Source organism: Poeciliopsis prolifica, unplaced genomic scaffold, assembly GCF_027474105.1.
Source record: "Poeciliopsis prolifica strain line A6 unplaced genomic scaffold, Auburn_PproV2 SCAFFOLD007, whole genome shotgun sequence".
NCBI classification, from domain to species: domain Eukaryota; kingdom Metazoa; phylum Chordata; class Actinopteri; order Cyprinodontiformes; family Poeciliidae; genus Poeciliopsis; species Poeciliopsis prolifica.
Window position 1 is genome coordinate 12,916,173 of NW_026562382.1, and position 20,087 is coordinate 12,936,259.

The 20,087-nt window shown below is 38.6% G+C and overlaps 1 protein-coding gene across 1 annotated transcript; it reads left to right on the forward strand.

Annotated features, from left to right (window-relative positions):
* Positions 1-1,223: 1,223 nt before the first annotated feature.
* marchf4b (membrane associated ring-CH-type finger 4b) lies at positions 1,224-19,569 on the forward strand. The gene is made up of 5 exons (XM_055032464.1): positions 1,224-1,550; positions 1,880-2,597; positions 14,144-14,299; positions 15,845-16,037; positions 18,952-19,569. Exons 2-5 carry the CDS (start codon positions 2,157-2,159, stop codon positions 19,371-19,373), a joined length of 1,212 nt encoding a protein of 403 aa, XP_054888439.1. The 5' UTR covers positions 1,224-1,550; positions 1,880-2,156; the 3' UTR covers positions 19,374-19,569.
* The last annotated feature ends 518 nt before the right edge of the window (positions 19,570-20,087 follow it).

Sequence of the window (20,087 nt, forward strand, 5' to 3'; positions counted from 1 at the left end):
GGTCCAAAGCCAGAATCAAATTGCCTTCTCAGAAGCCAATCATGTTCGACAGACTCCAGCTAATCTCTTGAGTATTTGATTAAGGTGTGTTGACACGGAAACATTATGTAAACATTGTAGCCCACCAGCCCTTACAGACTGGAGCTTGTCATCCCTTTCCTGTCCACTGCTCCCGAAACAAATCTGGCATGGAAATAAACTCTGCTTATCACTTTAAATACCATCCACAATATGAAGGTTGGTTGTGGCAGCAGCATCTTGATGGGATGCATTTCATCAGCAGGTGAGGAATCTTTGAAGTTTGTAGTTAAATATAGCTCAATCCTGGAAGATAATCTGTTAAAAGGTGCAAAGGTGCAAATGTGGGGAAAAAGTTGACCATTCAGGTCTGTCTGTCAGAAAAACTGAAACAAAGTTCATGAAAATTTGTGGATGTAATGTGACAAACAGGAGGAATGAATATGTTTTTGCAAGACAACAAAAATCAAAAAGAGTATTTTGAGGATGGAGACTGACTGGAGAGCCAAACACATATCAGGCCTTAAACCCAAAAATGAATTCCAGCACCTTTCTGTCAGTCAGGCTGTTGCAGCGTTGCAGTGTTTTTCTGTTATTGCTGAAATCTCCTTGTTTGTTTCTTCTTCTCCTGCCTGGTTGCCACCCGCTGGTTACACTCTTCATCTGTCATCCCACAGCCCATCAGACTGGAGCTCAGGTGTCAGCTCCCATCAGGTGTCTGTAAACATCCCAAATGTACAAAGTAGAGGAAACCGGCTACACATCCATTTTTAATGCCACATAGACCATGAAGGCAATGAGATCTAGAGAGGTAATTATTTTAGATTGGTAAGATTGCTAAGTAAAACTGTTCTATTTTGTAATTAATCCAGCTAATGGTCGATTTTGTTTGATATAAGAGGTCGTAGATGGATTACATCTAATCCTCTTAGTATAACCAGATTGCCTAAAATCAAGAAATTGCATGTATATTACCTTTTTAAAAAAGATCAAAAGCCACCAATGAACATACACCCATGACTGCCAAGACACTCTAATCCAGCCCTTGTATGTACAGAAATCCCTTCGTTTTGTTTTTTTTTTTAAAAAAGCTATAATATACAGAAAACAAGTCCAGGCTAATTATGCATATTTCTGTATTTTTTGCACAGTTGTAGTAACGAGTTGGCTGCTTGCATCACTGTGCGGCGGTGACGTGCGGCGTCTGGGAGCTGTCCCAGGAATAATGGTGCTGAAGCTGCAGCACCCATCCAGCAGCCAATGATCACAGGAGGACCGGGGGCTCTGTGCGGACGCTTTTCACCCGGAGCAGGACGGTCCGACAGCCCGGGTGGATTTTTTCACCCCTTTATACCGGATGGATTTAAACCCCCACTGGTTCAGTCCTCGGATGCGGAGAGATTTGATGTTTTGGGAATGTAAATGCTTCCCGGTGAGACGTGCAGCTGAGACCTGCAGTCTGGATGAGAATCTGTGAGGGAAACAGAGAAATTGCGGATCGTGTTGCTTGAAATCGGTGTATATTTCCTCAGGTAAGACCGAATCTGCTTACCCAAATATGGCAAACCATCGGTTGACTTAATTTGGTCAGAAAGCCTCGCAAGACATCCACATCAGTCTGCGCATTGAAAGCAGGGGCTTTCAATGCTAGGAGATTTTAATACAAAGATCAAGTGCTTAGTGTTTTTGTTTCCGGTTGTTTTTCAAAGGCAGATTGTGAATCAGGAGGGATAAGCCTGTCCATACAGTTCGTGTTGTAACAGACAGTTTTAATTATGAGGCCATGAAAGGAGGTGAAAATGTAGCTTTACAAAATACATTCATATTTCCATGTGTCTAATATTTAAATTTTCTCTTTTAGATGTTTCATTCTTATGGACCTAATGGCTTCAGACACTTGTTTGCATCAATGGGATTTATTTCCATTTTCTGTTCACATCTTCGTGGGAAGACAATAAAAGTCCAACCCTTGGAATAGTGATCCGATACAGAATAACACAAACTAAAAAGAGCTCATTTAAACCCGCGTTTCATCCAAACACCTATGCAGAGGTGTTTGCTTATGCCGGGGACACAAACAGCACTCGTCTTCCAGCACCTCGGCTCGGTGCTGTGATCTTCTGGCCGGACACAGCCCGATGCAGCGCAGCCGGGGCATGCTGAAGAGCCGCTGCTGCGTCCTGCTTGGTGACCTGAGGGTGCTCCTTCTCGGGCCACGGGCACCGCCGACACCGCTGCCTCCGCTGACCCCCATGAGCGGCCAAGCTTCGGAAAGCCATGAGGCGAGCGTCACCGTCCCCGACAACAACAACACCCTAACGAGGAGCCACCAGCAGCAGCAGAACGGAGGCGACCGGACTGTGCCGTCTGCCGCCGGAGCCGCCGGGGCCCCGGGCGGAGAGCGGCCGGTTGGGGGCTGGGTGGACGCCGCCGAGCTGTCCGCGGCTCTTCGCGGCTGCAGCAGCTCTTCTGATGACTGCTCAAAGGGGAAGCTGGAGGAGAGGTTCTCTCTTACCAGCTACACGGAGAGTGGCTTCAGGACGCCTGTCTGCAGGATCTGCTTCCAGGGACCAGAGCATGTAAGTCCTGGGAAATATGCTCCTCTTGATCAAAGCAGGATTAACACCCTGAAGGCGATGATACTCGGGGATCCGGCTTAATTACATGCAAATACCATGACATCTGAATACATCTGAGGTCTTTCAAACAGCCCTGTAGCAAAATATTTCTTCTATTTATCCCCTTTACTTGCACTTTTTTCAAATAACCAAAACGTAGATTTGTCTTGCTTTGTGTTTAAATTCCCTTTTTCGTAAAGGTGAGTTCACTAGATTTCTCTCACCACACCCAGCTCTTACTGTCAGACTTGAATCAATCAGTTCCCAACTTGGACCTGTCTGACGACATGAAGCAGGCACCACACCATGTGTCTAAAGAATTTGCAAAACTCTTAATTAAAAGACTCGTTGCTATTTAAAATGACTGAAAACATAGTAAGTCAATTGGTTTAGGTTCTTTTTTTTTTCTAGCTCTTTAGGCCTGTTCATGTGAATAGAATGACTACATTCTTGTTCAAGCAATGAATTCTTGCAAAAACGAGAATTAATTGAATTAACTGAATTCTCGTTTTTTGCAGGTCAAGTCACAGCCATAGTGCTCTAGACAGTAATCCAGGGTGTGATAGTGAAAATGAACTCTTTCTGAAACAATCAATCAATCAAATTTTATTTGTATGGCACATTTCAGCAGCACAGCATTTCAAAGTGCCTGTATTTCAAAATACAATGTGAATAATCTCAGTTGTTTCCCAATTACCTTTTTTTCCATTGATGAAATAAAATCACCAAGAGGTTCTTTTAGTATTTTCTGAGATTAACTTTGATGGTCTAAAACAGAATGAATCTTTAAGGGGGATAAATTCTTTCTATGAACTAATTTAATCTGTCCACCTTGTGTTTATCAGGAATTACCGTCACAAATATTTCCACAGCATAAAAGCATAAAAATACATACTTCCTGGTTTGATAATGCTTACATAACATTTATGTGAATATTAAGTCACACTTGTAGTGGGATAAAGAACCGATGCTGTTCAGCTTCATGAAGAAGTGTCCCATTTCTCAGTGGAAGATTGTCACCTGAATTAAGTGCTGGGAGATAAAGAGGAGGGAAAGGGTTTAGTAGATCCCTAAAATGGCTTTCAGCCTAAGTCTTGAGAACACTTTGACCTTTCACCTTCATTAATTATAGTGTTTTAAAGAGCAGTATGTCCACGTTGTTTGTTTTGTGTTTGGGGAAAGCAAAAAGACATGGCTAGCCCTAAATCTTTGCATTTAGTATCGTACATGTGCAAAAAAAAACAAGCAAAATAAAATGTTTCGCCATATAAACAGAAATAGGCTGTGATGTGGGAGAACATATCTCCCACATCATCACACCTCCACTGCCATTGTGAGACATTGAGAGTGTATCTATGCTTCCAGATTGTTCAGGTGAAATCAAGACTCATTGAGCCAGTAAATGGTTTTACAATGTGTTACCGTCCAATTTTGTTGAGCCTGTGGGAATTAGTCTCAGTTTCCTGATCTTGACAGATGGGGGACCCTATTTTCTCCTGTAGCCCATCTGGTCCAAGGTTTAATGATGGCTGTGTGTGAAAACCTCTGGATCAGTTTCAGAATCAGTCAGATCCACTCGCCTGACACCAACAACCATCCAATATCCAGGGACACTTCAATGCATTTTTTTTTCCTATTCTGATTCTTAGTTTGAACAACGATTCATAGTTATTCATGTCTAGATCCCTAAACGTTGAGTTGCTGTAAAATTATTGGGTTTTTTGCTGTTTTCATTGAGCAAGCAGTTGAAAAACTGTTTATAATAAAGTAGATGGCAGGACTTTAGTGCCAATTCACAGCAAATATAATATCAACATAACAAACTTATTTATATACAATCGAGTAAAACCAAAATTGATTTGAAATTCAGATTATTTCATGGAACAATGTTATCGTTTTCTAGTCTGACTGAGTTATTAATGTCACTTTACATCTTGCACTGATAGTTTGTGTTTCAAGCATTTTGCACAGCTATTTTGGGAGTTAGGAGCCAAACGATGTGAAGATCACTGCTGTAGCAGACCAGAAAATCCACATTATCATCTCAAGTTGAGCAGAGTTCAAAGAAGGGTGAAAATGTTTACGAGATTGACACCTTTGTTGAATAAACCACATATCTAATTAAGCTGCATCACCGAATCACATTGCAGAGATACAATTAAGTGCACAACAAAGCATAGCTGTTGCAATAAGTACAAGTCTGTGCAGAAGCAGCTTCATGATTTTATTTTATTTTTTACTTTTGGAGTTTTGTTTTTTTTTCTAGCCTTGGGTCTGACACTGAAGTCTCCTCATTTGGCTCCACTGGCTGAGAAACAGAAGCACATACTTCCATGATCGCAATGCTGCTCAGCGTTCTCAGATTTGTCACTAACTTGTTTTACAGAAGCAGTTCATGAAATGAAAAAAATATATTCAGTGGCTAGAAACCTCCCCACATCGTTTCAACTCCACACGGGTTGGAATGTTCAAAGGATTCAGGTTTTGTTTTGTTTTTTATTTGTTGTTTTTTTTTTTAGGTTTCCGGTTTACAGCTGCGACTTCGTTTCCAAAATAAAAAGAATAAAATGTACTTTTAGTATCTTATTAAAGCAGCCACACAGCTCACGGTTTGCACTTTTCCCTCTTCTTATCCCATTGCATGGTTTGCAAAGATAGCTGCTGCTGCTGCTGGTGTCGGAGGGATAATGAAAGACCTTGTCCTGCCGGCTGACAAGTGTGGAGGATACGCAGAGATGCAGAAACAACTCATTACAGTCAGACACATCAAAGCGTTACCTGCATGACAAAATCAAATAATACCTCTGCCTCTGCTCCTCATGTCCGCCACTCGCAACAGACAAATATTAATAATAATAATACATGTAACATGATGTTTGACAGCAGATGGAAAGAGCATTCAGGTTAATCATGTTGCAGCTTATACATTTGGAGCTGTATTGGTGATAATTGCACACATCATCAAACAGAGCAGGGAAAAAATGTGAGAGGAGACGCCTGAAATAAAACATAAAGCTAGAAATTATCATTCCTGCTGAAATAGGTTAGCTGATCTGTTTAAGAGCCTGAGCTGAGCATTAGAAATATTAGAATGGCAAATGGTGTAGAGGGAATATGCGGAAGAAGTCCCGTCAAAAACTGTGTCAGAAACATGGCAAAAGCAGTGGGTTAAAAGTAAGGATGCATAATTTACGTCTCAGAAAACCATAACTAATTTTCACATGTACTCTGTGGAAAAATTGATGTGATTTTCCTGCTTGAAGGGCATGCAGTTGAAATTCCCAGTTGGAAGTCGCACTGTGTGAAAGAGGATGAATTTACCTGCGTTTTGATGTATAAATTATTACATTTTTATTAGAGAAATATGTAAAAGCATCTGATCAAAATATGTCATGAAACCTTATTTCTTATTTTATGAAATCAGTAAAACACAATGAAAACTGAAATATGTGGTAATAGCTGCTTTCATCCATTTAAAGCTTTGGTAGTGCATATTGCTGTACGTAAGAGGAATGTAAATACATTTCAAAGAGCACAATCTTATAGTGATTTGAAAGTTTACATGAGTTATTTCTATGGAAGCTCTTTTTAAAAAAGTGGAAAATTTAAAAAACCTATTAAAGTTATATAAAATAGAGACCATAGCTATTATATTCTCAACATAGTTGAATCTTTCAATATTTGAATAGTTGAAATTACCCAAAGATTTTCAAACCCCTGAGAAAAACATGTTTACTTTTTCTTTATACTGAAATATTTTCGATCAACAAACATTTTAATATCAGACATAAATTATCTGAGTGAATACAAATCCAGTTTTCAAATCACAATTTCATTTATTGATGGAAAAGCAAACTCTTAAAACCAGTGAATGAGTATATCATAAAACGACAGAGTTTAAATATTTTTTTGTGAAACCTGTAGATCTGCAGAATCAAGAAATCACTAATTTGTCTGATAGCATGAAATGGGCACAAAAAACATCTAACAAATTTCAAGAACAGATGACAAAGTCATTGACATCTTTTGGCTTGGAAAGTGTTACAAAGCCTCTTGAAGACTTTTGAAATTCAGTGAAGCGCTTTGACATCCAATATTCACAAATAGAGAAAGCACGGAATAGTGGCAGACCATTTAAATTGCTCCTAGAGAACTTCCCTGCGTTATAGCCAGTGTTAATAAAAAATGGCCTTATAAGTGTCTTCCAGGCACATAGTGCAATTTTAAAACACAATCAAGTAACTATGTTACCACTTGTTATAAAAAAGACTGTGTATATGTCAGACAGTGATGAGCTATGCAGACTTGCAGTTCTATTAGGTGCTTGCTAATTGCTGCTGCCACTAGTCTGGAGGAACCTGAAGGCATGGGCGAGGGGTGCTCTGTGAAGAGGAAGCTCGATTTGAGACTGCAGTTCCTTACAGAAGCAAACATTCAGGCACCCTTGAATCGCTGCCATGGGAAATTATTCAATTCCTCAAGCACGCATAAAAGAAACATAGTAACACTCCAGGTATGTTTTTGGTGAGGAAATAATGATATAACGTAACACAAAGCTATAAAAAGTCAATTTTCCATAATACTCCCACCATTAAATTTAATTGAGATGTTGTGGCATGACTTTACACTGATAATTTATTCTGTGGGGGGATTAAAACAGTTCTACAAAGAAGAGTGGGGAAAACAGGTGATTGATGGGAGCTGTTGCCACCAAGATGAGCAAAACCGTTTGTCAGGGTTAGTTGTAAATTCCTTTTTCAAAATGGACCGGGTTCCTTTGGAGAGCTTTCCCGCTTAAAATACGTCTTATATGAGCCTTTATCTAATCACAGAATTTGATTGATTATTTAAAGCAGTTAATTTGGCCAAGAAAAGAAATCTTTCAGGGGCAAATACTTTTTCATAGCACTGTATTTGAGAATAGAGGAAAGTCTCAGCTGCTGAAGGATCTTTCTAGTGTGGGATTTTTACAGCATTCTCAGTAAATTACAAAGAGTCTCCGATAAATTGGTTACGCTGTTTGGCAGCGCTTTTGAGACCACCCGGAAGAAAATGTCCCACCTCATCTGTTTAAGGAAAATCTCAAGAAGCAAGACAACCGAGATGAAGAGCAGAACTTCTGATCTGAATGAGCCTCATTGTTATTTCTCCTTTGACTCAGCAACAGATTCACTGTATCACTTCATGTTCTTTCCACTGTGCATAATCTCTCTATGTGTCATCTGCTAATTACTACAACACCAATTTTGCATATCAGTCCACCTCTGGGCTCAGCCTTTGTAATTATTACTGGCATGAGGTCCATTATGAGACTTAGAGACAAGGCAGCATCATTGTTTTCTTAGAAACTCCACAGATAGTCGGCAACACTCTGCACTGCATACAAAGTACCGTCTTGTGAAAAATCGCAGTATTTCCCATGGCCTCCTCCAACATGTCTCATTAAGGCTTCCCAGAAACATCGCAGCAAGTCGATAGCACTTGATTTCATTGTATCCCATCAATATGCATGTCTTTATCTTCCTTTTTCCTGCTGTCCGTGAGTTGTAGCTTTGGGTGGAGTCCAGATATGGATCTGCTGAGGTGTAAAGGAGAATGAGGAGCCGCTCAGAAAGAGAGATGAGTGTGCTCTCTTTGTATCCCTGTATGTCACAAGCAGCACTGGCAATTTTTATCTGTTTTTTTTTTAGCCTCTAAGATGTCACCCAGACTACGTCAGGCGGTATCTGATCTGACAGTCCACCTCCAAAACACTTCCATCTTCACGACTGAGACAGTCGACTCAGAGTAGAGAAGGCACAGGCTTTTTCCTACAAAGAAAGAGCCTTGAATGTCTGACAGAGGAAGCCACTGAAAGATGATTGCATTCTGATTTAATATGACACCACTGAATGGAATAAGCTTGTGTAATAGCTCCCCTCTATTTTCCATGAGGTAAGCCTTACAGTTTGAATTCTGCTGTGATAATGGGCAGTTTCGATTTTCATTTTCTATCTGTCAGAATATTAAAATTGTAAAACACAGACTTTAAGAGTTTTCTTGTCAAGGTGACAGAGGAACAGCTACATTTTAAATGGTTTTCTTTTTGAACTTGAAATAAAATCCTGCTTTAAGATCAGTAATGTTCAAGGTTAAAGGAAATCACGCAATTCAATAACTGGGCATTTGACATGTCCTTTTGTGATTCAATTCTGCAGAAAATTTGAGTAGTGACATTTTTTCACATAAACTACTCTTTTCCAAAATTGTGGCTTTTTAATAATACATCTCTACTTGTTTTGCACACATACAGACTAAAGATTTTTGGCCCCACACATGACTCATGTCAAGCTGTGTTTGAGATTAATTGTTGTGCTATCTGTTGATTTTTTCCAACAGAGCTTTGAAGCTCTGCAGCTCCTCCAGAGTGAGCTTAGGCCTCTTGGCTGCTTTGCTAAACGATGCTTAGGTTTCCAACTGTTTTATTCTCATACCATCTTCAGTAGATGGATTGAATAGGGATCAGAATGATTGTGATATTGGTTTCTAATCTATCTCTGCTTTAAACTTCTCTATGTCTTCATCTCTCACCTTCAGCTGTTTTCTTTGCTCATGTTGTTGCTCTTTGTTCTCTGATGCTTTCTAGCAAACCTCAAAGGCCCGAGATTAAATTACAATCAGCTCTACTAAATAAGTATCTACCCAGGGAATTTAAATGCACTGGGTTTTGATTAGAAGCATCAGAGAAAAGGGGGTTGACAAGAAAGATACAAATGCATGCCAGACAGTATTTTCTTCATAAAATTCCTGTAAAGTTAGTCAAAACTTGTTGTAATGTGGCATAATGTGAAATACTTCTAAGGGAATTGCTCTGTTTGCCATACAGATGGATGTAGTGAAAATTCAAAGGTTTAGCATTCTTGTTTTCATATCAGCGGATGGTTGCGTTCTAACATGGATCACATTTCAACCTGTTATTTGTTCTATTTAGGGAAAGGTCAGTGAGAGGCCTAACAGGGGATTCTTTGTTGCTTTCTTGCAGCATTTGCTTCATCCCAGCTTATGCTTTCAGACCTGACCTTAACCTGGATCATGTACAGAACTATCATTTTTATTGCTTTTCACCAGAAACAGAACAATTGTTCTGGAAAATCTTTGTGTGAATCACACATATTTAAATACTTGGGAAAATTTGCATGTGTGACAGGTCCTTATGTTTTTCTTCTATTATTTCTAGCATATGTTAAAACTATAGGATTTCTTGCTTGTCTAGTGAAGAAGAATAAGCTTTCATTCTTAAATCTTAACAGGAATCATGCACTTGGAAAACATGTTTTCCAGAGAACTAAGAGAGGCCTTAAGGGTCAAGTTGGCATCGTTATTTTTATATGGCCTTCCAGCATAGAGCCACTCTGTATGCTAGCTGTACGCAGCATAGGATGCTCAGCCATTTGTTGGGAATGGGAGATAAACAAGTTACATAAACACTTCACTTTTTTCATTATTGGTGTTTGGGGAGGTAAACAGACTGAAGATGTAAATGTATAAAACTAGATGAGAGGCCTTTTTTTATTTCTATAAATGTTCTCATAAAAACATCAGTGTAAGCAAAGGTGACATTTTATGATCTACATTTTAATTTATACCTTTCTGGGCTCACAATTTTTTTGTTTTGTGGACTATTAAAATCCACAGAAGAATCTTATTTTTTTATTTTTTATGGTTTATAGAATAAATCCTTGCAGCCTGGATATTATTGGCCATTATAAAAATCACTTTGAGTCAGTTTGTGTGAACTAGTATAGTATACTACAGTTTTCCTCAGTTAGAGTTAATAGAGTTCACTCGTATTGATTCCAGGCTCTTATGTGAATAGCCCGACCTAATTTATTTTCATCCCATTATATATCTATAGCAATACGAGCTAATTTTATAGGGACAAAATTAGATGTTCTGGGTTGTTTTGGGATAATGCAGCACAGAGAGGTGGAATAATGCAGCCAAAGAAGTGTATTTCCTGGATGCATTTCCATTTGTTCAGCAAAAGAACAGTAAGTTACCACTTTCTGCATGTGTCGGCTATGATGCCATGTTTGTTATCGAACTCCCCTGCCTTCTCCAGCCACTGTTGTATAGGAGTGATCCGGGTTTCAGCTCTTGGCTGCAATCGGGCCAGTCGCAGCGAGCGGCCCAAGTCCCACTGGACTCGACAGAAGTGTTCTGGTGCTCCTGCCAATACACTCCCACCCTGGCCATCTGTGGATGAGCCTTTTCTCCTGCAACTCACTCGATTTTCCTCTCTTCCCTTCAAACCGGGGTGCTGCTCCATCTGTCGGAGATGTCAGCACAATACTGGGGAAATATTTTGGAAACTTGCAGATTTTTTTTTTCTTTCTTTTTTTTTGTGGGTGTTTCTGTTTCAGTCTTTCTGCTCGTTATAGACAGGAAGAGGAAATGCTGAATTAATTTAATACCTCAGCTGAAAGGAGAGAGAGGAAGGGGGATTTGTTACATCAGACAGGGAAGGCTAATGTATATGTCCCTTTTTTGCCTTGTTAAGATGAAAAACCCAGAAAGAAACATTAATGTATAAGCTTTTATTTTTTTAAGTATTCTCAGGGTGTGGTATGACTTTAATGGATACACTTAAATTTGAATGTCAAGATTGACACAAGATTGAGAATGTCGTCAAACCTCTTGAACGTTTTACATTTTTTAAATGTTACAATTGCAAATCTCAATGTCTTTCATTGGGATTTTACCCAGTCAAACAACAAAAAGCAGCATAGAATTTTAAAGAGAAAAGATTATGTTGTTTTAAAAACATACAAATTTGAAAAGTATAATGATACATTTTTCACTCTGTGATCTTCTGTGCAAGTTTTTCTGAAAACAAACACTTGAGTTTGTTTTCAGATGTTCCATTAACATTGAACATCTACACTGTAAAAAAAAAACATATCTAATTTATAAAAAAAAAACAATAGCAGCTGTGGTTGCCAAAATCATACTGTACACAATAAAATTCCACTATTTAAACATAAATAAGAAATGTTTTCTTTTTTTCTGTGTACAGTCTGACATTTTTGTCCATTCTTCTTTGCAAAGTAGGTTAAACTTAGGCTAAAAGTGGAACAGCAATTTCCAATAGATTTTATTGTTTTCAGTCTTCAGTTTTTCGCAGGCAGTAATAACTTTTCTATCAGTATTGTTTTGTGTTTAACACCATCCACCTTCCCATTAACTGTGACCAGTTTCCATTTATCTACTGAGGATGATACTGCCACTACCATGTTTCACTGCAGGAACAACGTATTCAGGGTGATGTACGGTGTTTGTAAATCACTTATTCTCTAACAAAACTGCCAGGCCTCCACGAAACTGTTGTCAAACTGAAATTAAATATCACACACAGATGGGCTCTTTTTATTAACTGAATATCTTCTGAAAGCAGTTAGTAACCTTGTGTATTATATATGGGTATCAGAGAAAAGCAGGTGAATACAAACGCACATAACTGTCTCCAGATTAAACAAAAGGTTTTCCTTCAATGTCACATTTACTACTGTGTTGGTCTAGCACATACACTCTCAGTAAAATACATTGAAGTCTGTGGTTTTAATGTGGCGATGCTTCAAAGTTCAAGGTCATGTAAATGAGTTTGAGAACAGGGACAGAGGCTCTCCTCTCTTTCTAAAGCTCAATAAAACACAAAAAGCATATTTGATTAGAAGTAAATATATTAATGATATGAGTACAAATTTAATTAATGTTTCAATTCATTTGAAGGTTTTCTGAAGCTGTAATATAAATTTTGGGTAAATAAAAAGAAAAGTGAAGAAAAGAAAAATCAGCCTTAGTCAGAAACAAAAATAAATATCCGACCACTATAAATAATCTAGAGAAATTGTCCATATAATTGTGATAGTTTTGCTTAGGGCATACAGTAGCCTGGTTGCATGCATCTGCCACACCTTATACTAAGACTTTGTTAATGCACCTTTTAATTAAATTTTGGAATTTTGTCTTTTTAAATTGAAACTTACCATCAATTATCATTATAGTAAATAGTTTAAAATTTGTTTCAGTTTTCATACTGAGATTCCCATGACTCTTTTCCATAGCCATTATTTGACTAAAATCATACTGTGCAGACGGGTTAAAAAAGAACAAAATGCTCCCTATCACTATGTTAAAACATGGTAGTGGCTGCATTATGACTGGGACTTTCTGTTTTCAGAAGAAACTCTCTTTTTATTGGATTTCTATGTTAAAGTGGATGAAGATTTTGGTTTTTCAGCATCACAGTGAGTCCAAGCATATTTCCATGAGAAAAAAAAGGATATTTATCTGTGTCATTTAAATATGATACAGATCTGTGGTTTCCTCCGAAAAGGATCTACAGACAAAAAGATGTCCATAATCTCAAACACTTTGACAACTTTTACAAGTTGGAAAACATTGTCAAGTCAAGATGTGTGATTCAGCCTCCAATCAAAGACAACTGACTGGGTGAAACCAGATTATTGTAGCTTTATTCTAATAGTTCTTTTAATTTTTCAGTTGAATTGTAGCGGATATATGGTCTCATTCTTTACAAGACTTATCAAGTCTAATTTCCCCCTGCTGATGCTTGATCAAATTGGTTTCTGTCAAGTTGTATTTGCAGTCATGAGGTACAATGTCTTTGTGGGGACCAATCCTTTTTTCTCTTTCACTGGTTTTAATGCTTTGTCCAACACTTCGTTCATTTAATGAGCTGCTGCATCAATGTACGTTTAGCACAGTATTTTGCAGCTTAGTTGCGCTTTGAGTTTTCATTTAGCCTTCGGTGGTTAATCCTCCATCTTCAACAGTAGCAGTAATCAAGTATTTGCCTGTCAAGTAGGTGTAAGGCAAAGCTTTCATTTCACACCTGAATGGTGCTGCGGGCTGTGGCCGGCTTTGTGTATGGGAGTGTGTTTTCCTGTGTCTAATGCACATTGAGACTCCTCGCAAAATCAATAAGCCAGAGTAAAGATATATATCTGTGTATGAAGAGTAATTCAGAATATTGTGTGTAGGTGGGTAACAATGGCGGAGTAAATAAGATGAGAAAAGTAGTTGTTGTCTGCATGTCAGTGATTACTGTAAGCAGTGTTTTTCTCTGAATCACAGACATCAATCAAATTTTGCATGACAAAGAAACACATCATGTTTTAAATTTGTCTACAGCTGATTTTTTTTCTCCAGGTATTTCTGGGATCTCAAGCAGCATCGAAATTTCTGGAATTTGATTTTAAATCTGAAAAAATAAGCACAAAAAAAAACAACAGGGTAAATGTTTGACTTGTTTTCCATAATTAAATAACAATTGAGAGTTTAGATTTTTCTGGAGCGGTTAATTAAACCCAACCAAGTGTTGGGTTTTGTTTCTACCTCAGTGTCCAAAACGTTGAAGGAATAGCAAGAAACTATTCAGAAAAATGTGGTTCTTGGAAAAGGAAGATCCACAGGATCCCTTCTTGACTGAGTGTTTGTCCCTGCAGGGAGAGCTCCTGAGCCCCTGTCGCTGCAGTGGGTCGGTACGCTGCACCCACCAGCCATGTCTCATCAAATGGATCAGCGAGAGAGGCTCCTGGGCCTGCGAGCTCTGTTACTACAAATATCAGGTCATTGCCATCAGCACCAAGAACCCATTACAGGTAAGCCTCGGAAGCAAGAAGCACCACTGCGAAAGTGCTTTTCAGATTTGATCACATTCTCCTTAAATGCTTACTAGTCAGGGATTACTGGGAATAACAACAAACAGAGCCCCGACAAATACAATAAATACTGAGTATTAAAATATTTGTTTCCCCTTTCCTTGTCATATTTGTCTTCATATCAAATTGTTTGTCAAATGTCTAAGCCGAAATTCAGTTTTTAGAGCTTGCATTGTAAAAAAAAAAAAGAAATATAGAAAGAGGTTCAGTTCTAGTTTTGCTTTGATCATAAACCAAGGAGGGGAAAAAATGGGCTTTTTGAATTAAACAAGTCTTTCTTTCTTTGATCCTTAAAACAGAGAGAACAGACTTTCCTCTCGGATTTAGCTTCTAGTGCTGTGACAAGAATGTTATTGAGAGAGTTTGTGGTAAGACTGATATCAGAAAGAAAGTATTCAACTGGGGAAACAGCTCTGGTGGAAAGTTTAGATACACTCGTTATGTGTATAAGCATTATATTAATTTGGTAATAATACTTAGATAAATTCTCCCTTGCAAACTTCAGAGAAACTACATCATTTTTATTCCCACCAACGAGCTTCTGGCATTGTTCTGATTGGACTTTTGATCGCTCATGTTGGCAGAACTGTTAGAGGTTAATTAAATTGATTGGTTTTCTGGCTTTTAACTATAGTGCACACAGTTTAAATAAATTGTAATGTCAAGCTCATTTTTAAACGTAAAGTTAGCATCATTTATCAACCTAAAAACTAGTTTGGCTTGTAGTTTGGTATTGTTGTCCTGCCAGAACATCAACAACTACAAAAATTATGGGTTGAATGAGCAAATGAAGTAAAAAAAAAAAAAGCAACTTAGATTTCCCATATTATTAAATATTCAGGTGCCCATGTGGGGTTGCATCTTTAGCTTTAAGCCTGGATTAATAATTTCCACTTTGTGCTTCATTAGAAGGACTGACTTTTTGCTAAGTTGGTTGCTTGATGTGGTCGACTTTTTTACCAGCTGGCATAATAAACTGAATTTGACTGCATTCATAACTTGGACTGAATTGGAAAATATTGGAATTTATTTGACTAAGCTTCTCTTTATGAAGGAATGTATTATGTACTTCTGTATGTAAAGAGGCTGTGGCTGTTTTTGAAGACATTTGTTGAGAATTGGCTTGATAAAAAAAAAAAATCAACAAATCAAATTATTTAGACAGAAAAAAAATCACTTTTGGCAAAAAATTACTTAGGCCATTATTTTAGGAAGATGACAATATGTTGTCTTCTGTCAAAAAGTAAAATAAAATAAATAAACATTCCTAATATGAATGTATGTAAATTTCTAACCTATCCTGAAACAGGTAAATCTGAAATTTTATCACTGTCTTACTTTGAAATGAAATATCAATGTGTTATTTAATTTTGTGATCATTTAGGTGAGTTTTGTTTTTCTCGGCTTTGTTTTAACGTTTTCCATTAAAGTAAGAGGATCAGATAAAGACCAAAGCTCTGAGGTGTATTGTTTGTCCTTTTGCAGTGGCAGGCCATCTCCCTGACTGTGATAGAGAAAGTGCAGATAGCAGCAGCCATATTGGGTTCCTTATTCTTGATGGCGAGCATCTCCTGGCTGGTCTGGTCCTCTTTCAGCCCGTCGGCTCGCTGGCAGCGCCAAGACCTGCTTTTCCAGATATGCTACGGCATGTATGGCTTCATGGATGTCGTCTGCATCGGTGAGAAACCTCACAGGAAGCACCGATGTTTACTGTTCTCACAGAAGTGTGAGACGGTGATTTAGAGTGATATCGAGTGTTCCCAGTCTGCTTGCATAAATCCAGGTGTGCTCGAGCGGCAGAAGTAAATGTCACGCATGTTCAGGCTGTAGCCAGTATTTGTGAATGTGGCAAGCCATTTAAACTATTGACAATCAATGGCAATCCATACAGTGCAGTCAGATGCTTCGTGTCCATTTGTATTGGTTAGTTAAGTGTTGCATGGCCATGGTTACGAATTTAATCTCAACATTAAAGATGAAAATCTGCTGCAAAAAACTTTATACGATAAATTAAACATAAACTCTAGATATTGAAAAATCTACTGAACTTCATTTTAGTCTCTAATAAAAAGCGACAGCCTGAAACTCCAGGAATCTTTTGAAGCTTGCTGTGCACTGTCATAACATAAGAGGTAATAAGGTGCACTGAGGCATCTTTTTGCCGCTTGTTTCTGATTTTGAGTGGGTGTCCAAAATGAAACATATCCCATCTGTACTGTAAGCTGGCTCTCCGTCTTTTGCTGCTCGAGGGCCCGCATGCGTTGGATGAATTCCACCTTAAGAAAAATCCAACTTGTGCTGCTGCAGCAGACAGACAGCAGGGAGAGGAGGGAAAGGAGGGGAAGGAGGAGATTGATTGTCTCCGGTTCGGTGGCGAGGATTGACTGCGCAGTCATCAACTTGGCACTTTACAGAGATTAACTTGTCACCTGGTAGACGTAAAAGAGGAGAGACCTGATTAGCCTGCATAGAGAGAGCAGGAGTGAAGAAATTACTCAGATCTAAGGACCTAAGTAGTAATAATACATCATAACTAAGTTCTATTTTTTATAGGGAGTAGTAACACTTTATTACTCATCATTCACATTTATAATCCCTCGCAAAGGTGTTCTCTGACTGTTTTATAATTATTATTTATTAGGATCTTATAGGCCAACACAAAGTAATGCATAATAGTGAAAGAGAAGGAAAAATGGTTTTCAATTTATTTTTTTAACAAAAATATCTGTGGCACTCATTTGTATTCAGGCCCTGTGACTACAACTTCTAAAATCCAGTGCAATCAAATGCTCTTAGGAGTCACTTAACCAGTGAAGAGTCCATCTGTGTGAAATTTCATCTTCAAGATTTGTGAAGGCCTCAGAGAACATTGTGAACAATCAGCATAATACTATGTAAAGCAGTATACACAGAGAAGTTTATCTCAGGGTCTTAATGTTTCACAAAGCACTGTTCAATTAAAAAAGTTTGAAATTGAGTATAGTGCCTCTGGAAACCTAACATATCATTCCCACCCATCTAAGCTGTCAAACTAGACAAGAAGAGTATTTGTCAGAAGTCTTCTGTTGACAGGAGAAGTAGAAGTCTCTTACTCAACAGATCTGGATTTTGTGGAAGAGCAACAAGAAGTCCTCTCTCTAGTTATCCACAAGCCCTGGAGAGCAACACAGCAAGCAGGGCAGAAGTTGCTCTGGTCAGATGAGACTAGAATGTAACTTTTTGTAAAGCCTACAAAACGTTACTTGTGGAAGAAATGCAATGCCCTGAACATCCCAGCCCTGCAGTGAAACCTTGTGATGGCATCAGCATGGTGAGGCGATGAGCTGATGGGAAAATGGATGGTTTCAAAAACAGGAAAATACCCCAATAAGATTTGCTGAAAATGTAGCCAGAGCTAAAAAGGTGAAGCTCAGACATACTGATAAAATGTGGAGGCACAATAGAGCCATTAATTCAGGACTAGAATTGGTAAGCTCAGGTTCAGCTCTTCATGTGTTAGAATGGTCCAGAGAAACTCCAGAGAAACTCTGAGCCTAAGTTTAATTGGGAATCTGTGGCCATGCTTAAAAATATGTCCACAAATGCTCTGCCCACTGACTCAAGATGAGCTCAGTGGACAGAAATGTAATTTCTAGATGTGCATACATGGACCGAACCCAATAGACTTTCAGTTGTAATTGCAGTGAAACTTGGCTCTACCAAGTATTGACTCAGAATACAAGACAAACAACTCTTCTCAGATATTTGAGGATAAATTACACATGGGTGGACTCTATTTACTAATTAGCTTGTGGCACTTCTGAAGATAATCGGTTGCACTGCATTGTAATGAGGGATAATAGAGGAAAGCGGCCTGAATACAAATGCATGCTACACATTTGAGACTTACTTCTGAAAAGAAAAGAAAATTTCTGTTGCTTTGTGAAATAAAACTGAAATAAAATTCTCCTGAATAGGTTGAAATGTAACAAAATGTAGAATGGGGTCAATGGGCTACATAAAAGATTAAAATACCATCATTAAAAATAGATTTAAGTAGTTAAAATATTTAAACACTCAATAACGTCCTACTAAAGGATGAATGCATACAAATAATTGTCACTAGTTAAAGTGACAATTATTTGTCACTTGATCCTGCACATCGAGTACAGGATCAAATGGTGTTTACCTTTTCACCACGTGATTCTGCACATCCTTGGGGTCCAGGGAACTGCTGGCAAGACTGACTCCAATTTTCCAGATACCGAGTTCAATGAACATGAATCAATAAGCAATTTTGGGCTGAGATAAGACGTTATCGAACAACTGCAGAGAGCAGATGCATCGTTTTTAACGACCTAAATCCAAAACCGGTGATTGTTGCGGTGTCATAATTTGCTCCGTGACTTTACTTGATTGCACAAATAAAGATTTTATCTTGGCTTTATGGCGAGCTGCTTGAAGAATGAATGTGTTTTGTTCTGTAACTGTGTCAGTTTATACTTTCTGCTGGCTTTAACACTGTGAGAACACTGCATAGACATCACTTTGTGGTGTCATTAAGGCTGCAGCCAGACACTGACTTTGTCTCACCGCCACTCTCCTTTCCACAGCGTTAATTGTCCACGAGGGACCCTCTGTGTTTCGCATCTTCCACCGCTGGCAGGCCGTCAACCAGCAGTGGAAGGTTCTGAACTATGACAAATCGCTGGACAGCGACGACCTGAAGGAAGCTGTGGTGGACAGGACTCTGTCTCAGCCCGGTCAGGGCTACCAGAACGGGATAGGAGTGTCTGCCTCCAACTCCTCCCTGATGGTGGTGGCCTCCACAGCCAACGGCTCCACTTCCACAGCCGTGGTGACAGCCGCGGGGGAACTGGGAGCGAACGTAGACCCCGAAAGCGGCACCACGGTGCCAGACCAACACTGTCCCTACAACATCCTCCACCTACTCAGCCACCTGAGGCAGCCAGAGGCCCGCAGCCAACCCAGCAATAGCACAAGAGAGCTGGTCATGAGAGTCACCACAGTCTGAGCAGTCAGTTGAGGCCTTATTCCACACAGAGCTGAAAGATTTCTGAACCAGCTGACAGTCAAAACAAAAAAACAACAAAAAAAACAAAAAACAAGTGCTGTCTTAACCGCACTGGACTGATATCATGTTCTTATTTATTTTGAAACGCATCTTTAATGTCCTGACATTGATGAATAAAAGTCAAAGTGGTTTGATTTGCAAACTGGTTGGGAAATAGTTATTTTCATCGTCAAGAAGCACGTCTTTGATAAAGTGGTTTGTAATTTTCTCAAAACTGCAGTGGAAACAATTCATATTTTATGTAGACAAAAAGTAAAGGACATGCAAAAAATAAAATAGAACAAAAAACAGTTTTCTCAGTATTTAAAGTTAATACATCATGTCAAACAAAGTGCAGAATGATGTAAAACAGTTGCAGCAAACATTTTAGCCTTGACTGCTCTGCAAGGCAACAAAAACAAAATACGAAAGATAAAGGAGCACAATCCTCTGAATGGTGTTCTATTTTATTTTTTGTATAAAAAATGTCCTTGGCTTTGAATGATGGAGCTCTGCAAAGGTAGCAGTAGACGAGATAAGGATTCTGAGGCAGTAGTTATTTAAATTTAATAAAATGCTTTGCTTATGAGAGACAACCACAGAAGACTAAAATGCTTGTAACCACATTTTCAGGTAAGTTTTTTTCCCAAAAAAATTTTTTTTGAAAGAGCTCAT

Excerpts from the sequence above, each read along its gene's own strand:
- marchf4b (XM_055032464.1), top strand. The coding sequence starts at position 2,157 with ATGCAGCGCAGCCGGGGCATGCTGAAGAGCCGCTGCTGCGTCCTGCTT. Across the intron at positions 14,300-15,844 it reads GCACCAAGAACCCATTACAG|TGGCAGGCCATCTCCCTGAC; the intron begins GTAAGCCTCGGA and ends GTCCTTTTGCAG. Across the intron at positions 16,038-18,951 it reads CATGGATGTCGTCTGCATCG|CGTTAATTGTCCACGAGGGA; the intron begins GTGAGAAACCTC and ends TCCTTTCCACAG.